The sequence below is a fragment of the Eschrichtius robustus genome, chromosome 13 (assembly GCF_028021215.1).
Source record: "Eschrichtius robustus isolate mEscRob2 chromosome 13, mEscRob2.pri, whole genome shotgun sequence".
In the NCBI taxonomy this organism is placed as follows: domain Eukaryota; kingdom Metazoa; phylum Chordata; class Mammalia; order Artiodactyla; family Eschrichtiidae; genus Eschrichtius; species Eschrichtius robustus.
In genome coordinates this window covers 44741526-44759347 of record NC_090836.1, presented here as the reverse complement: position 1 = coordinate 44759347, position 17822 = coordinate 44741526, and the positions used below count along the sequence as shown (strand labels likewise).

General features: G+C 54.4%; 2 protein-coding genes across 2 annotated transcripts; both read right to left on the bottom strand.

The window, feature by feature from the left end:
- Window positions 1–49: 49 nt before the first annotated feature.
- On the bottom strand, window positions 50–10650 carry SOAT2 (sterol O-acyltransferase 2). Its single transcript, XM_068560383.1, has 15 exons — window positions 10451–10650; window positions 9940–9995; window positions 9294–9430; window positions 8883–8942; window positions 8426–8533; window positions 5675–5951; window positions 5195–5264; window positions 4681–4765; window positions 4130–4175; window positions 3789–3918; window positions 3261–3358; window positions 2059–2157; window positions 1397–1532; window positions 711–856; window positions 50–502 (listed from the first exon to the last, which is right to left on the bottom strand). The coding sequence occupies exons 1-15, from the start codon at window positions 10557–10559 to the stop codon at window positions 452–454; spliced, it is 1608 nt and encodes a 535-aa protein (XP_068416484.1). The 5' UTR covers window positions 10560–10650; the 3' UTR covers window positions 50–451.
- Window positions 10651–11875: 1225 nt separating this feature from the next.
- Window positions 11876–15834, bottom strand: IGFBP6 (insulin like growth factor binding protein 6). Its single transcript, XM_068560486.1, has 4 exons — window positions 15280–15834; window positions 13025–13164; window positions 12748–12867; window positions 11876–12194 (listed from the first exon to the last, which is right to left on the bottom strand). Exons 1-4 carry the CDS (start codon window positions 15605–15607, stop codon window positions 12072–12074), a joined length of 711 nt encoding a protein of 236 aa, XP_068416587.1. The 5' UTR covers window positions 15608–15834; the 3' UTR covers window positions 11876–12071.
- Between the last annotated feature and the right edge of the window lie 1988 nt (window positions 15835–17822).

The following is a 17822-nucleotide window of genomic DNA, read 5'->3' as shown; positions in this document are numbered from 1 at the left end:
TTTTAAATGGGTCTTCAACAAATGATGAATGAATGAATAAACGAATGAATAAAAAGCGATACAAAGAGTTTATTATTGTATTGGAAAGAGCACAAAGAAAGAAACAAACACCTCTCAGACCTTGATGGCCCGAGTTGCTTTAAGTCACCCCACCTTCACCAAATCTGTAAGGCCCTTCGTGTCTCCCCCAGTCTGAACAGCCATGGAGTGAGAGGGGGCCCTTTGCCCAACCCACGGGGCTGGGGGCTCAAGAGCCACCACCATTCTGAGTCTGTGCTCACCTGCCCACAGGTCCACAGATCTCAGTCCTTGGAGTTCTCTGGTGGGGTCAGGCAGGGCAGGCCCCCTTGACTCAGAGCTAGGTCTGGGAATTCAGAGAGGAGCCCTGGGCCCAGGCTTTGCAGGCAGAGAACTTGGTGGTGTCATCTGGGCAGTGAGCGTGCCCTGGCCTCTAGGTATGGCAGGACCAAGATCGAGGTGTCACCAGCCCCCAGAAGGTTGTCTGTGCCAGAGAAAGGTGAGTTGTGAATAAGGTCCCTCCCAGTGTCCACTCTGTGCATCTAAGACACGGGAGCCCGTCCCTCACCCCCAAACCGGGCCCTGGCCCCTGACCGTGGCTGTGGAATTGGGCAACAATAGGGGGCTGGCTCTTGGGAAGGGGAGGCAGGTCCTCCTGGGTGGGGAGCTGAGCGAGGGTCATGGTCCCTTACCTGGGGCAGGGGGCAGTGGCGCCGTGCATACCACTCCTGGCAGTACAGGCTGACCTGGATGCCCTGGCCCAGAAAGAGCATGGTCCACATGAGCACGTTCCACGCTGGGCCCGTGCGCCGGTCATGCATCATGAAGTTCAGTGGCCCTGATGCAGGAGGAAATGTTGTCACCTCAGCTCCAGATACCTGTATCTAATCTTCCTGGCTGCCTTCCTATCTCAGGGCATGGGGAAGAGTTGGAACAGGAAGGCACCATTGAGGAAGATCTTGAACCCAGCTCCAGAAGCTCACGGAGGTCTCAAGTGGCTCATGTAAAACCAGGATTCCTCAGTCTACACTTCAATATCCTGGATCTCTTACTAAACCTCCCAACCTCACACCAGTTTTCTCCCCTTTGTCTTCCTGTATGTGTGCCCTGATCAGATGCTCCTCTCCAGCCAGAAGTCTTTTCCCACATCCCCCAGGATACCCCTTTGCTGCCTCCCTCCCTGCTCCCAAGTCCGTCCCCCACCCCCCACCAACTCTCACACACAACTCTCATGCCTTCCCCCAGAAGGCACACACATTTCCCCCTCTGTCTTGGGTACATGGCCTCTCCCATCAGTCTGGAATCTCCAGGAGTGGGACTCCAGGTCTCTTCCCTCTGGATGTCTCCCTCTCCAGGGGCATAAAGAGGCCAAGCTCACCTCCAATGACAAGGAAGAGCAACAGCATGACAGGGTAGAAGAATCCCAGGACGAAGCAGAAGATGTACTCGTGGACCACTGCAGAGACCAGGAACACGCCCAGCATGGCTGCCCCTCGGGCCCGGCCACCAAGGAGCTGGCAGGAGCCGGGGGGAGGAGGGTGGAGTGAGTCTCCCTAAGCCCCCTCCACAAAGAGCCCCCTCCTTAAGGAAGCCAGAGGTTGTGTAGTACAGCGGAAAGAATATGGGATTTGCGATCAGAAGGGCTGACATGTCCTATTTAAGAGCATTTTATTAGTCCATTGGGCCTTAGATGCAACTTTCAAAAGGGGATATAATAATACTTACTTCTCAGGGTTACAGGGCAGATTATGTAGTATGTGAAAATTCTTGGTAACTGAAAATTGCTATATGCATGTTCCTTAGAAGGCTAAGGAGGGGAGAAATGCCCTGTGGAGGAGGTGTAGTTGAGGACAAGGAAGGAAGGAAGTTAGATCATAAGAAGGACTTTCTGCCCATTGGGTTGGGTAGAATGGGGACAGGTGAAAGTCAAAGGGGCCCCTAGGTCTGGAAAAGAGGAATGGTGCAGAGAAAGGGAAGGAGAGGATATCCCAGAGAGGTTCCATTAACTTTGGGAGCTGACGGGGTGTGCAGAGCCCATACCCACAGCCCATCCTGATATACGTAGCTGTACAGCCAGTCGTGGACCACCACGTTCCAAGTGCGGTAGTAGTTGGAGAAGGACGTCGAGTTCCACCAGTCCTGGGGGGGGAGGTTCGGGGGGGAGAGGAGGTGAGCATCAGGGCCCTGTCTCTGCCCAGGCCCCAGCTTCTCTCCCCTGTTTCCTGCCCCCTGTCCCAGTGTTCTCCACAAGGGCTGGCTCCCAGCTGGAGAGAGACAGCAAGCATCCTCCCAACTCCCTCTTCAGCATCTGGGGTCCTTGCCCTCCCTCCTACTCTCCCTTTCAGGCGAAGAAGATTCCAAATTAGCATCCCCACAAGAGCAGTTAGCCCTGGCTGGTCAGGGGGTAGAGGGGTGACAATACAACCATACCCAGAGGAGCACATTTCTCACTGTGGAAGATTGACAGCACAGCTGATGTTGAAATCGTGCCCCACAGGGTTAAGAGAAACTGGTGACTAATGGAAATTCCTGAGCTCGTCTTACAGAACAGCAGGTAAGGGAACAGCTTGTTAAAAAACCCTTCTGCTTGTAACCTGCCTTCACTGACTAAGCCTTAAATTTTTTTTTTTTTTGACTCCTTAACTGCCCCGTATAGATAACACCTCTGATGTATGGGTCACTATAGTAACAGGGGGCATAAGTTTTCCAGGAACTTGGAGTTGGCTCTTGTCTAGTTCAAGCGGGCTAAGACTGGTTTGGACCACTGACCCTAAAACTGGGCTTGCACAGGTGTCGGATGAATGACCTTTTGACATCAGAGGGCCAAAAACTCCACCCTCAGATCATGCTAAATGCCTCCATTTTTTAACATGCATCCCATGAAGAAGCATGTAACTCAGATACACCTGTGCAGAACACCGATTACCTCACCTTTTCTCTACCTCCAATCACTTTTCCCCATACCTAAGATCATCTTGCTTCTTTATCCCATAAATATCTCAAGCCCCTGGCCTTTGGGGAGGCGAATATGAGATTGTTCTCCCTTCTCCTCACTTGGCTGCCTTGTGAATAAACCCTCTCTCTGCTGTAAATCTTGGCGTCTCAGTGTCTGGCTACTGCGAATTGGTCAAATGAACCTGGTTCGGTAACAAGGTGACAGCCAACATAGCCACCATCCTCCCCACATCCTTCCCTAGCCCTCCCTGCATCCAGCTCCCAAGTAGCCCAGGTCCAGGCCCCACCCGATAGAACATTCTGTCTCCAAATCGTAGCATCTCTGCGAAGGCGTTGAGCCAGCAGTGAAGGAAGGCAAAGAAGATGAGCAGCAGCATGAAAATGCCTGGTAAGTGGAGACAAGGGGCTGCAAGTCAGCCTGGCCCCCCTGATCCCCCATGAAGCTCCAGGGGTCCCCCCAGGAAGCCCTCACCCAGCAACCAGGGCCCCAACCCCTACCAATCATTTGTTAATCATTCACTAATTCATGCACTCATTCATTCATTCCATTTGCTCATGAAGCCCATGCCAGATGTTGGGGATACAGAGATGAATGTCAAAACCTCTGCCCGTTGGGAGTTCATAGAGTGGTTGAAAGGTAGGGAGTAGGTGGCAATCTGAAGTGAGACCCTGACGATGAGCAACCATAGGAGGGGGCAGATAAGGGAGAGTCAGGGGGAAAAGGTGTTGAAACTAAGAGTGAGCGGAGGGAGGGGTTCCCTGCTAAGCCTTCCCCAGGGTGCAGCCTTCTGCAGCCCTGCCTCTGGTGGGCATACCTGGCAAGGTGGCGTGCATGATGGAGAGCACCAGGGCACGGGTGCTGAAGGGCTCCCTGCTCATGTTGGCAAAGACAGGAACACAGAGGCGGCCCAGGATGAAACAGGCATAGAGCACGCAGCCCAGGGCCTGGGGAGGGGGTGGAGGACGCATAACTTTGAAAGGAATCACTGGTCGCTGCCCCTCCTTCTGGAATCAGACTCTGGCCCAGCAACTGCCTCCTCTTTCCTTAGCGCCACCCTCTGACCTCTCCCCCAGGCCTCCCTTACTTCACTCCCAGAAATGTCCCCTCAGCCACCATGAGTCACGGGTAGTCCACCCTTTGACCCCGTCTTCTGACCTGGGCAAAGTTCTTGGCCACATAATTCCACCTGACGTTGGGTGTCCTGCAGCAGCAATGGGGATAATATGTTTCTCATCCTTTTATCTTGTTCCTGCCTGGGCCGGGGCCCAGCACCTGGGGCCCTCTCTCCGCAGCTCCCTCAATTGCTCAGGCCTGGGAGGATTATCTGGGGAGGTGGGGGTCTAGAACACTTTGGACCTTCTATAACAGAGACGACAAGTGGATTTTTAGCTTGAGTGTCCACTAAGGTGACCAACCATCTGGAGTTTGCTCCAGACCGAGAGGTTTCCCAGGATGTAAGAATTTCAGTGCTAAAACTGGGGCAGTCCTGGGCGAACCAGGACAGTTAGTCACCCTTGTGTCACCATGAGCTGGGGCAAGGAGAAGGGGTAATATACCTGCTCCTTACTTCCCATTTTTATTATGGGGTGCTGCCTGAGAAAGTGGCCAGTGTCTGGGATGAGGCTAAAGACCTCAGGGAGAGGAGAGTAGAAGGGCTAGATCCCTGACGGGCCTGGGCATTTGGGGAAGGGCGTGCAGGGTCTTACCTGGGGTAAGTCTCCCTGTAGATGAGTGTGGGGCAGAAGAGGAAATAGAGGTAGCTGGAGAAACTGGGGGCCCGGATCCCCTCACCTGGGGAGGAGTAAGAGGGGTCCATCAGTGAAGAGGGAAGGGAGAGAGGACACAGCTGGGTGGGATGCTGGGAATGGCACCCCATCTTCTGGCACAGGACCTGCTGTGGCTAGAGTTTCATTTGGCACCCACAAGTTGCACCATCCACTTCTCTCTCCTGTTTTGACTACCTAATGGAAGGCTCTCATACCCTGGGTCTTAATAAGAATGAGCCAGAAGTCCTGGGCAGCAGGGGAGGGGTCTCAAAGGTGGGACCTAAGAGAATGCCTAATGACTAAGGCCCACAGAGCCCACCTGGGGGCCGGAGCTGTGACCAGTGGGCAAGATGGCCTTAGGAGGTTGGAGCTTTTATGAGGATCCTGCAGCTAGTGGCTTCGTGCAACCAGCCAAGAGGACTGAGTTCACAGCAGCGCCTGCTGAAGGCCTCACCTCCTCTGGCCCGAAGTGTCCCAGGCACAATCTCTCTCAGGAAGGAGTAGCTTTTCATCAGGAGCCTGACCTGAGATGGAATGGAAAAGAGGTTAAGGTGCTGTGGGACTTTGAACAGATCACTTAACCTCTCTGTGTCTCTTTTACGGGAGAGGGGCAGGCAGATTGTAAACTTTGTACAGTCAAAGCCCATACTTTATCTTTTTGTTGGACTGTCTTATAGCCTAACACAGACGGCTGCTGGGATGAATCGAGGGTAAAGGGGTACCGGAAAGGGCAGAGTCTCCAGCTGGCCAACCCAATCGATTATACTTGCGTAGCAGTGTCCGGTTCGTTTACATTTCCTTGGAGCCTGCTGTTCGTCTCAAATCCCTCGCAAAGGACTCCGCCCCTGGTAACTAGCTCCGCCCCCACCAATACAGTATCCAATGCCCTCCTTCCCAGGGGCCCCGCCCACCATTGGTCCCGCCCATCACCTACCTGCTCAAAGACTAGGACACAGCGGGAGGCTGGCGGGAGCTGATACTCCACTGCTACATGGACCGGAAGGATGCTGAGCACTGCTGTGTGGCCGGCCAGCAGCATGAAGCCCAGGCCCACCCCCAGCGTCCAGGCCACTCTGGACTGGGGCCTCGCCCACAGCCGCAGGGCCTGGTAGGGCACCAGCAGAGTGGACAGGAACATGGGGACCCACGTTACCAGCGCCAAGGGCAGCTGTCCGAAGCTGAAGATCAGTAGGTCAAACTCCAGCATCAGCCTGGGAGTGGGGAAGGAGAGACAAAGTAGACAAGTGTGAGGCCCATCCTTGTCCCCTTCCTCTGCAGTCAGAGCTCTTGGCAGACAAACTGAGGCATCTTGCCAAGGTTGTGAGCTCCCCATCTCTGAAAGTGTTCAAGATGGCACCTCTGTTGCCCAGGACTTCTAGCAACAGGGCATTGCCCGAGGAGACTCAATCATGGGATGGCTTTGCTTCCAAATAATCTTTAGAGCCCTCTGTGGCACTGCAGAAGGGTTCAGTACATCCCGTGCCACCGGTGTTAGGGTATGAGGTGCCTAGAGTTTAACTTTGATTTTTGTTAGTTTTGTACTTTTGGGGTGTCTGGAGCTGTAGACTTGAATTAATAGAAAGCAGGTTGTTGAGTGTTTTGTTTGCTTAGGTTAAGAGTATACGGTCTGGGGACTTCTCTGGTGGTACAGTGCTTAAGAATCTGCCTGCCAATGCAGGGGACATGGGTTCGATCCCTGGTCCGGGAGGATCCCACATGCCGCGGAGCAACTAAGCCCGTGCGCCACAACGACTGAGCCTGCGCTCTGGAGCCCGCGAGCCACAACTACGGAAGCCCGCGTGCCTAGAGCCCATGCTCCACAACAAGAGAAGCCACCGCAATGAGAAGCACACGCACCGCAACGAAGAGTAGTCTCCGCTTGCCTCAACTAGAGAAAGCCCGCGCACAGCAACGAAGACCCAACGCAGCCAAAAATAAGTAAATAAAATAAATAAATTTATTTAAAAAAAAAAAAAACGAGTATACAGTTTGGGACTTCCCTGGTGGTCCAGTGGTTACGAATCCACCTACCAATGCAGGGGATGTGGGTTTGATCCCTGGTCAGGGAACTAAGATCCCACGTGCTGCAGGGCAACTAGAGAGCCTGTGTGCCGCAACTAAGATCAAATGCAGCCAAATAAATAAATTAATTAAAAAATAAATTAATAAATAAAACAAATAAATTAATTAATAATTATTATTATTTATATTAATTTATTAATAATTTATTATTAGCTAAATAAATTTAGCTAATTTATTATTAGCTAAATAAATTAATTAATTAAAAAAAAAAGAGTATACGGTTTGGGGACTTCCCTTGTGGTCCAGTGGCTAAGACTCCAAGCTCCTAATGCAGGGGGCCCGGGTTTGATCCCTGGTCAGGGAACTAGATCCCACATGCCACAACTAAAAGTCCTGCATGCCACAACAAAGACCCGGCGCAGCCAAATAAATAAATAAATAAATACTTTAAAAAAAAAAAAAAAAGAGTATATGGTTTGGGGAATTCCCTGGAGGTCCAGTGGTTAGGACTCAGTGCTTTCACTGCCGTGGCCCGGGTTCGATCCCTAGGGTCAGGGAACTAAGATCCTACAAGCCTCGCTGTGCAGCCAAAAAAGAGCATATGGTTTGTAATGGTGAAAAATTAGAAAATTAGAAGCGACCCAAACGTCCATTAGTAAAGAACTAAATGAACAAAAGCTGGCACTTCCAGACTCTGCGGTCATTAAAATCAATGGACCAACATGGAAAGATCTCTAATATGGGTCATTAGGGAGTGAAAAGGAAACAATAGGTACAGTATCTTATTAATGTAAACCCCCATAAAATACATTCCCTTGGTTCTTATATACATCTGGAAGTGGATGCATCGAAATGCTCTGGAGGGAAGCTCTCAAAACCATTAAAAATGTTACCCCTGGGGAGCGGTCTGGGATGGAGGGGGGTGATGGAGAACGAGCCATCTTACATATATTTGAAACTTTTCCTGAGATTTGATCCTTAATTATAAGGATGAACAACAAGTTTGCCAAAAGGAAGTGCTGTTGCTGAACCTGCAGATCCTTGGTCCTCTTCCTTTTACTGCTTCCTAAGCCATATGTAGGGTGAGGTGGGGTCATGCAAGTCCAGACCCCCAGGGGTCTACAGCTCCCTGAGGCTCATCCCCAGAGTGGGGAGCTGCTTTTTGGGAGAAGCGATCCACCAAGGCACTTGTGTGCACAAGATCTTGTCTTCCCCACAAGACTGGGAGTGCCTCACAGAGAGGGCTGGGGTTGGCCCCTCATCTCTCTGCCCCCCAGGGCTGGTACTTAGGAGGGGCTCACTGGAGGTTACTTGAACCGAACACCACTGCCTTGGAAAGGACTGTGTGAGAGCAGTGGGGTGGGAACTGTGCTTGTGTGTGCACATACATGTATGTTTGCCTCAGGACAAGGGTCCAATTGAGAAGGATTTGAGTGGGGGAGTAGTGTTCCCAGAGGGCTAACTCTGGGAAAACAGACCAAAGGCCATCCAAGGCTGTGCTAAGAGGGCTTTTTGGGTGGGAAGGTGGTTGGAAAGCAATGTTGATGTGTGTCTAACAATTAAACGGGCCCGTGCTCTCTCAGGCCGGTGGCAAGCGGAACACCGGGAACCCAGGTGGTCTGATCTTACCTGTGGGCCTATCCCGAGCGGGAGGGGTGCCTACCTGCCCTCATCAATGAAGTCGATGGCCAGGGTGCTGATGATGAAGACACACAGGCCGGCGATAAACATGTGGTAGATGGTGCGGAAATGCTGCACCTCCATCAGCTCGCTGGAAGGACAGGGGCCCGAGTGTCAGTGGGAGAGTCCTCAAGGTCATGCAGACTAGCTCAGGCACTGTACACAAGTGGGGATGGGACCTAGTGATTGGGAACTTGCAGCTACGGGCTGCAATATGGCTAGGACTTCTGTCCAAAGCTCTTTCCAGCCCAGACAATTCTCATCCTGGTGGCCTTTCTTCCACAATCACACCCAAGGCAGACAGAGAAACAGAACCTTAGAAACCTTCTCCAAGTCCTCCCCCAAACCACCTAGAGCCTGAGGATGACAAATGAGGTGCCCTGGACCCCCCAGACAAAGCTCTTTCTTTTCTTCTCATCCCGTCCTCACCCTTGACTTACTCAAGCAGGGACTTGCGGTTGATGAAAACTTTCCGTTTCCCCAGGGATGGCTCCCGGGTCCTGAATTGAGACAGTTGTTCTGGGCCAGGACCCAAAGGAAGAAGGCAGTAGGCAGAGGGTAGGGCCTTGCGGGACGTCAATATTTGGGAGCCGAGGGCAGTAGTAGGGGAAGGTCAGGGTTAGGGCCAGCGGGCAGGACCAGGTGGAAGGTCAGGGAGGGCCAGGGCAGAGCAAAGCCCAGCAGTGGAGGTCAGGAAGGCAGAGGCGATAAGGGGAGAAGAGGGAAGACTGAAGTTGGAGTTACATCAGTGCTGGCAAAGGGCACATGGGATAGCATCTGTGGCTCATAATCCTTACGATGCAGGAGGCTGTGCAGCCACTCCCCAGCCCCCTGGCTCCTCAGACTCTTACTTGCGCAAGGAATCTGGAGGGATGGAGGGCACTGGTCTGTCTTGTGGCGGGTAGGCTTGAATAGCCTCGCACATGGCCTGATCCAGCAGCTCCGTCAGCTGGCCTTGTGCTTGTTCCAGCAACTGCGTCTTCACAGCCTACAGGACAAAGCAGGGCAGGGCCCGCGGTCCCTCCATCCAGTCAGCCATCCTCCCACTCACCAAACATTTACTGAGCCTCCCTCCATGCCAGGCACATTGCTAAGTGCTAGGGATGGAAAGATGAACAAGCATGGCTCTTGCCCAGAGGTTTCCACCCCCAGTTTAACTCCCTCTGGTTTCCCAGGGCAGCAGTGAGGATCCAGGAAAGATACTTTCAGACTCCGGGTCTGAACCTCAACCACCTTGTCATCTCTGATCCTACTCTCTTCTTCCTGACCCCAGCCTTCCCTCTCCTGACCTCTAGCCCCACTAACAGAAGACTGTTCACTGGCTGACCTTTGGCCCCTGTCCTGATGACCTGTGTTTCAAACCCCTCTGTCTTAACTCGTAGCTCTGACCTGAGGGGTTTGAACCCGAGAACAAGTTGTCTTTATCATCAAGCCAGTCCTCACCCCTCCCTCCCTCTACTCCAGGACCTGTCCATTTTGACCTCTGACCTCCCTCACCTGCATATGTCGGGTCCATTGTAGCAAATCTGGGCCTCTATGTGCCTCATTGTTTCCTAGGATAAGGGGTCAAAGGGGAGGAGTTGGGGTTCTGCTGCCTGGTGCAGACCCAGAGGCATCCTCTGACCAGGAAGTGCTTTCTGTGTGCTCAGCAGCCTCCCCACCCCCAACCAGTCAATATCTAGTATCATGGGGGTGGGGCGGGGAGCAATCAGAAGGGGAAGTTATTTTTGCAGGGGGTGAGGAGGTCACTGGCAAGCGGGGAGCCTGATGACCTTCCTGGAAACAGGGTACCCAGGGAACAGGAAGCTACTCTAATAACCATCTGGGGTAAAAGAGTCAGAAAGATAAGGCAAGGTACTGAATAGCTCTTTTCTCCTCCCTTCCCCAGCTGGGTAGTTAGGGGGCAGAGGCTGGGATCTGCCTTCACTGGCCTCCCAGGACAGCAGGAAGGATTGAAGGTAGACAGCAGGAACCCCCTCTCGACAGTGCACCCCACCTCCAGCCCCACCTGGGCATTCTGCATTCCCAAAGTGGGGCTCCCCTTCTCTGGAGGGCCGGTCCTCCTGCTCTCCTCCTAGCCCTTCTCTCCTCCGCAGTTGGGCCGCCCTTGGCTCCATGATGTGTGTCTTGACTGGGCAGCGGCAGCTGGTAAGTGTTCCCTCCCTTCCTTCAGGCTTGCCTGGCAGAGCTCTTATCTCACTCAGCTCCTCTGACAGCTCCAAAGACTAAAGTCCTTTCAGGAGGAGGGGTTATAAGTTATCCGATCCATGATCCCCTTCCGGAAGGCAGTACCATCTCAGCTACAGGCTCTGCTCTACTGGCTGTCACAGGGATGGACACAACCCTTGAACAGATAGCCCAACCACCACCCAGATGCCCAGCTCCCTCCCACAGGAATGGGAGCTCTGCACCCATACATGTCACGGGGAGGGGGACTTTGCTCCTCTGAGGCTTATCATCTGGTATGGCTGCTTCCCAATCTCTTTCTCAGTAGGCTGAAGGTCGGGAAGGAGTCAGAAACATCTTCAGGTATCAGGGCACTCAGCTCCCATAGACCATGATAAGGTGCGTGAAAGAACCTTGTCAACAAAGCTTTCTGTGCATGTGATTACTATTCTGTGAGGTTGGTACCTGTGACGACTGCGGTACTGTGGCCCCTCCAGTAGAAGGCTAGGTGCTGCGGGCCCTGAACACCACCTCTTCCCTACACCTGCTTAGGTTAGCAGGTAGGCAGAAAGGAGGCAAAACAAACACTTAATCAGCACCTGAGGAATGCCAGGCATTGTCACGTATGGAAGAACCAGATTTAAATCCTCCCTCAATCATTTACTGGCTGTGGAATTTCAGGCAAATGACCCTAATAGTTTAAGCTACAGTTTCTTCCTCTGAATAACAGGGGCAAAAGTCCCTACCTCATAAGGTTATTGTAAGCATAAAATGAGGTAGTCCAGGTAAAAGCACATGGTCCAGGGCATAGCCCATGGCAAGAGTGCAATAAATAATAATTTCCTTCCCTTTTTAGTAAGAAGTAACAGAAGGGTAAGTGCCTTGAGAATTCCTCTTTGTTGGGTTCCTGGTGGGGATTAACTATTAATCGTTCCTCTCCCTTTGTGTCCAAAGATCAGTGTTAGAAACAAGGTCACAACCTCAGACCAAGGCCACGGCCTCAGTGTCTCCCTGCCCCCACCTGCTGCCTTCCACTCCCTGGTGGGCAGTTGGGTGAGGCTTGAGGCCATGAAACCTCCACCAGTGGCTGTCTCTGTCATTCCAAGTGTGGCGGGAAGGACAGATGGTAGTCCACAGGAGAAGAGAGCTGCTATAAGAGGCTGGACAGGGGTAGAGAGGAGGGCCAGGGACTCCACAATGTAAGAGGTGAACACAGAGACGTGGGCCAGGGACTCCACAATATAAGAGGTGAACACAGAGACGTAGGCCAGAGACCCCCAACACAGCTTTATTAACGCCCCAAGCCAACACCAACAATCTTTCCATGTGTGAGGTTGACAATGGGGCAGGGCCTGCAGGTGGAGTGTGGGGCTCTGGGCCCCTGAGTTACTCAGCACTCAACAAATAACCCAAGATGACAGCCCCACGCTCCTGCCAGTGGCCATGCAGCCTCCCACCCAGCCTTAGCCACTGCTCCCAGTGGGGCAAGGGGAGCTTCCATCGCCATCTGGGGACCCGGGCAGGGGCTGGCCCATGCGATCCACACACCAGCAGGGACCTCGGCGCTGCCCCTGGGAGGACCGGCACTGGGGAGAGAGGCACAAGGATCAGAGGTGTGGCCCAGGAGAGATGGGAGGGGCCCCGTGGGTTGGGGGCCGGGCTGTCGACTCCTGAGTCTGAGTCTGTGGAAACATCTGAGTGTTCTCAGGACAGCGAGGCCCGCTGGGTTCCCTTGCATGGCTTCTCTTCTCCACCCACCAAATTGTGCCTGTTCTTCTAGGCCAGAACAGTGGTTCTCAGAGTGTGGTTTCCAAACCAACAGCATCAGCATCACTAGAGGCCGCATTAGAAATGCAAATTTTCAGGCTCTGTGGGCGGGGCTCAGCCACCTGTGTTCACACCAGGGTGATTCTGATGCTCCTCATGTTTGTGAACCTCTGAGTCAGGCATTGCTTAGATAGTCTAACTGCTCTCCCATAGCTGTGGTTGGTTAGTCTCTATGTTTGTGTGGGCCCTAAAGTTGGGAGAGCCCTAAGGGCAGGGCAAGTGTCTTATTTATGCAACTTTGTAAGCCCCCCTACCCAATTGCTGGTAGGACCCTCGTACTGATAGACCAAGGGAGGAGAGGAATGGCCTCACCTGCCGCTTCCGGTAGAAGCCCCGATGGTCACAATTAGGCACGTAGAGGGTGTGAGCCCCGCGGTAGATCTCGGTCTGGAGTTGCTGCAGCACTGAGTCCAGATGTCTGCGGCAGGGGCCCTGGAGGAAGGGATAGCTCTGCTGCAGAGCCTGCTGGCCCCACCAGCCAGGCTCCCAGGACTGGGATGGAAGACTTCGCCAAGCCCAAGGGAGCAGTCTCCGATGGGAATCTCCAGGACTCCCCACCCCTCCTGTTCCCTGCCCGCCTCAAACGCACCATCTCAGTGTCTTGGACGCCCCCAGGATTGGGCCGGGCGGAAGTGGTAGAGGTCCCCGGATTCCTCTGTTGGTCTCTGCGGTTCATGTCCTGCTGGCGAGTTGTCCCTGCTTGGGGCTTACTCTCCTTAGGATTCTCCCCTACAGCCACAAGAGGAATGGGGAAGAAGAGGCCAGAAATCAACCAGATGTCAAAGGCCAGAGCCGACTGGAAATGAGCGGAGCTTTCAGAGTAGTGAGGGGGTTTACAGTTTGGCTCCACTGTTACCTTCTCCTGGCCTCAGTTTCTTTCTCTGACAAATGGTAGTATTACCTTTCATGATAATATCCCCAGACTAGTTTTTTTAAAAAATATTTATTTATTTATTTTGGCTGCACCAGGTCTTAGTTGCGTCATGCGGGATCTTTAGTTGCATCATGTGGGCTTCTTAGTTGTGGCATACGGACTCTCAGTTGCAGCGTGCGAACTCTTATTTGCTGCATGCATGCGGGATCTAGTTCCCAGACCAGGGATCGAAGCCAGGCCCCCCGCGTTTAGAGCACGGAGTCTTACCCACTGGACCACCAGGGAAGTCCCCCACAGACTAGTTTTAAGGCTTATAAAGGAGAAGCACTTTGGAAAGCAAAAATCAATCCGTTCATTGATTGAGAAGCCTGGGGCTTTGGGTGAAAAGACCGGGCTGTTCCACCAGAGGCCAGCAGGGGGTGCACCAAGGCAGGGAGATGGGGCAGAAGAGCAATGGCGGTGAGAGGGGGGTCAGCAGGGACCCAAGTGGAATGTGTGTCCCCGCTGTGACCCTGCTGTGACTCAGCCCACCCCTCCCAGGGCTGAGACTGGTTACTTTGGGGGCACTGCAGTGGGGGCCTCTCCCTTCTGGTCCCCTGAGACTCAGCCCAGCTCAACCCCAGTGGTCCCAGGAGCATGTGTGATTCAGCCCTTAACCAGGAGGTGGAAGGTGGGCAGGCTGCAAAGGTGCAGGAATGAGTGGCTTCCAACCTTCAGGCTGCTCCTGGCTCTGGAGAAAGTTTCACACGTTGTACTGGGGGGTTTGGGGAAAGCTCAGGATGGGAAGGGAAAGTCAGGGTGTCAGGGCAAAGAAAAGACAGGGAGGGGAGCGGGCACTGTTTGGAATTTGCCCCAGCTGTAAAATGAGATATTATGAGCCCTGAAGTTGCTCCCATCTGCCTACTACTCAAAAGCCAAGAACCGTTTCCTCTGCAATCCTGAGTCTGATCCCTCTTTCTCCACACTCCTCAGACCTTGCCCCTCATTCCCTCTATTCAGCATCCTACCACGACCACGCTCCCAGCTGCCTCCTCTGACCCATCCAGACCACCTCTTTCCAGGAAGACCCCTAGCAGCCTGGACCCAGGCATTTAGGACTGAAAGAAACTCCAAGTTGATTTCCCATCCTTCCCTGCGGAAAAAACTGGGAGCTCAGATGCCCCTGGGGTGGGGGCCGTTTGTATTTCCTCCTCTTCCCATCTCCCTGCTGCCCCCCATCTTTCAGGTTCTGACTCACTTCTGTCCCACCCACCCAATGACTCAGCCTTCTATTCTCCTCTCTGGGTTAGGGTAGGGTGGGGTGGGGTGGGGTGGGTGGAGGGTTCTGAGAAGCTTTAAATCATAACCCTGATTTGGCAGACTCCTTCTTTTCCCACCTCTATCCCCCGCTCCGGGTGGGGAGCAGGGAGGGCCAGCGCCAGACATCTGACCCTAGTCTAGTCTGAAACTGCTCTGGATTTGAGCCATCTTCTATTCTCCACCCCATGTTCGGGTGCTTTGGACACCCTGATATTAAGAGGAGATATTTCTCAGTGTGTGCAGGATTTGGGAGTCTGGAGTTCTCTTCCCTCTTTCTCCAAGTGGAAGCTGGTAACAATGCCTGGGTCCTTTCTGCAGCTTGGGTGTCTAGGGCTGAATGAGCTGGGCCTCTGTAGCATACAGCACGTCCCTAAACCCTTCCATCCCTCCCTTTCCCCTCAAGAGAAAATAGGTCGAGGGGGCAAAAAAGGGTTGCGGGCTCAGACATCTCCCTGCTTCATCCCTAGGGCCCCCAGCCGTACCCCAGACTCCTAGGAGCTCCCCGCACTGGCCCCTTCAGCCTCGAAAATGTACCCCCACCAGGGTTGGGGAGGAGGAAGCGTCAATCTCAGGACCCTAATAGCAGGGCTGCCCGTGCGCATCCCTCCCGGACCCTGCCGGCAGAGTTGCGGGGCTCACGTGGGCGGGGCAGGGGCGGGGCGCAGACTCACCCGAGGGCGCGCGCGCCCGGCCGCAGCGGCCCCGGCCCAGCAGCAGCGCCCGCAAAGGCGCCTCGTCTTTCTCCGGCGGCTGGCACTGCAGTCCTGGGGCGCAGTTTGGAGTGTAGACCCCGCACTGCTGCCCCTCCCTCCTGAGACAGCCCCCAGCTTCCGAACAACCCTCCGCCGGCGGCCCTCCATCCTCCTCCTCCACGCAGCCCCCTGGACAACCCGCCTGCACCCCCTGCCCGCAGCCTGGGCACCTTGCCAAGGCGCCTCCTGGGCGGGCAGCGAGCAGCAGAGTTAGCAGCAGTGGCGGCAACAGCCTGTGGGGGGTCATGGTCAAGATTTTTGCCCCGTCCACTCCTCCCAGAGCAGTCGTAGCGCAGCTGCTGCCCGTCGCCGCCCCTCTGCCTTAAGTAGCCGCCGGCAGGGGCCGGGCCCTTTAAGAGCCAGGTGAAGGGGGGGGGCGGTGGAGAAGGCAGGGGCATTCCCTAAACTGGGTGGGACTGGAGAGGCCCCCCCTCCACCTGGGTCCTCCCCACTCTTCTCTACCTCCTCCCTCCTCCCGGTTTCTGTTTACTTCCCAAATTACTCTGATTTTTCTTGCTTTGTTCCCGGGAATCTCGCCCGGATTTTGGGAGCTGGACAGCTGGCTGGAGGCCCTGGAGGGTGGGAAGGGGTGGAAGCAGGAGGGGTGGAAGCGGCAGTAGGGATGAAGGGGAAACCTGAAATCCAGTTCGGGTACATGTGTGGCGGATGAAGGAGACGGAGGGACTCCGATGGGGAGTGAGAAGATGGCGGACTTAAGTGGACGGAGAAGGGATGGTGTGGGGGTCATGAGAGGAATGCGGGCGAAAAGAGAGAAAAGGCGGAGACGACGGAGAGTGGGGTCTTGGGAGAACCGACTGCTGATGGAGGAGAGTAAACCAGGGGCGAGGAGAGGAAGAGCAAAGCTGAGGCAGGAGCAAGAGAAGGTCTCCCTGAGATGTGACTGAGGGGAAGGCGGGTACTGGGGGCCAGACTTGGGTAAGATGATAGAAGGGGTTGGGGGAAGCAAGGGGTGAGGTGGGGGGAGGCGGAGGCACACCCTGAATGAACTGTCAGAAATCCTAGCATTGTGTTGGGGCCATGGGAGTCTGGAGGGATTGCAGGGGGCGGAGCGTGCCCGCAGAACTGGCTGAACACCTGGGAGGTAGGGACGGGGGACTGGCCAGCTGAAATTATGGTGGCGGTGGCGGGGGTGGGGAGGTGGGGGGGAGGATTAGAGGAACCCATACTCTGGGTGCTCTTAGGGACAGCGGCCAGAGAGCAGATCCCCAACCCACCCTGCCCTTCATCCAGGTCAGCCCACCCCTCCATTCCTCTCCTTTCCCAGAATCTGTCCTCCACTCCACACCCACCCAGTACCACCCTTTGGGTTTTCTGGATTATTCAGGCTGTGCTCTACCCAGGGGGGTTGGATGGTGACTGGTCTGAGTGTTTCAGTCTGCCTGCTCCCCAGGCTTTCACACGCTGGTCTGTCTATCCCCCCTCCCCACCCCTGGCCGCCCTTCTCCAGGCAGTGCCCCGCCCATCTGAGAACTCCTAGCTGAGCCTTCCTTCCTAGACGGAGGAAGAAGGACCATTTCCTTCTGCAACCCACACCCACCCAGCTCTGGGTTACGCAACACCGGCCATCTCATTCTTTCCTAAAACAACGGCTCTGGGCAGTGACTAAGTTTAAATTCTGGGCCTCCAAGCAAGAATGTAAGCAAGGGCTTCCTGAACTTTTAGATAAATACAAAATAAAAAGAACTCTACTCCCAGCCCGCCCCCTAGGGCTACCCTGGGACCCTAGGACCAGCATTTGGCGAGCAGCGTCTTCCAGTAGCCCTGAGACTGTGACGCAGATTGGGCAGCCAGGGAGGAGGGGGTGCTGGGGGAGTGGGAGGAGCAGCTCTCCTCTCTCTGGAGGCTCTCCTCTGGGAGGCTCTGGGACCTCCTCCTCCAAGCTTTGACCCCAGGGTAGCGAGCTCCATCCTGTCCCTCCGTCCTTATCACGATTTATTTCGCCCTGCACTTGGTTCTAGCTAGGGCTTTTCTCCTCAGCTCCATCTTGCTGCTTCTGAATAAGATGGAAAGGTCTGTGGAAAGTTGAGATGCGGAAGAGATGGCCATACTCCCTGCAGGATCCCAGTGTGGCTTTTTAAAGAAGTTTGTATTCTTTGGTAGGTTACATTGCAGAGAAGCCCAATACTCTGCTAGCCTCTCACATCCACCGCTGCCTTCCCAAATTCCTGCTTCCCCCTCCCACATCACCACCGCCACACTTACAGATTTCCCCTGTTTACTGCTACCCCCTGCCCAGCTTGGTCCCTCCATGCAGTCTAAGTACAGCCACTGCACAGCCCAGTCCCACCTGCCTCCCCAGCACTGCTCTTCCCTCGTCCCCATGCCTCCAGCATGGATGTCCAGAGCGGCGAGCTGTGCTGTCAGTGCTGGGGTCTAACCAGGCTCTTTCTCGAAGTCTGAGACTCTCGAACTCTGCTTTTCCTCCCTTTAGGATGCCCTTC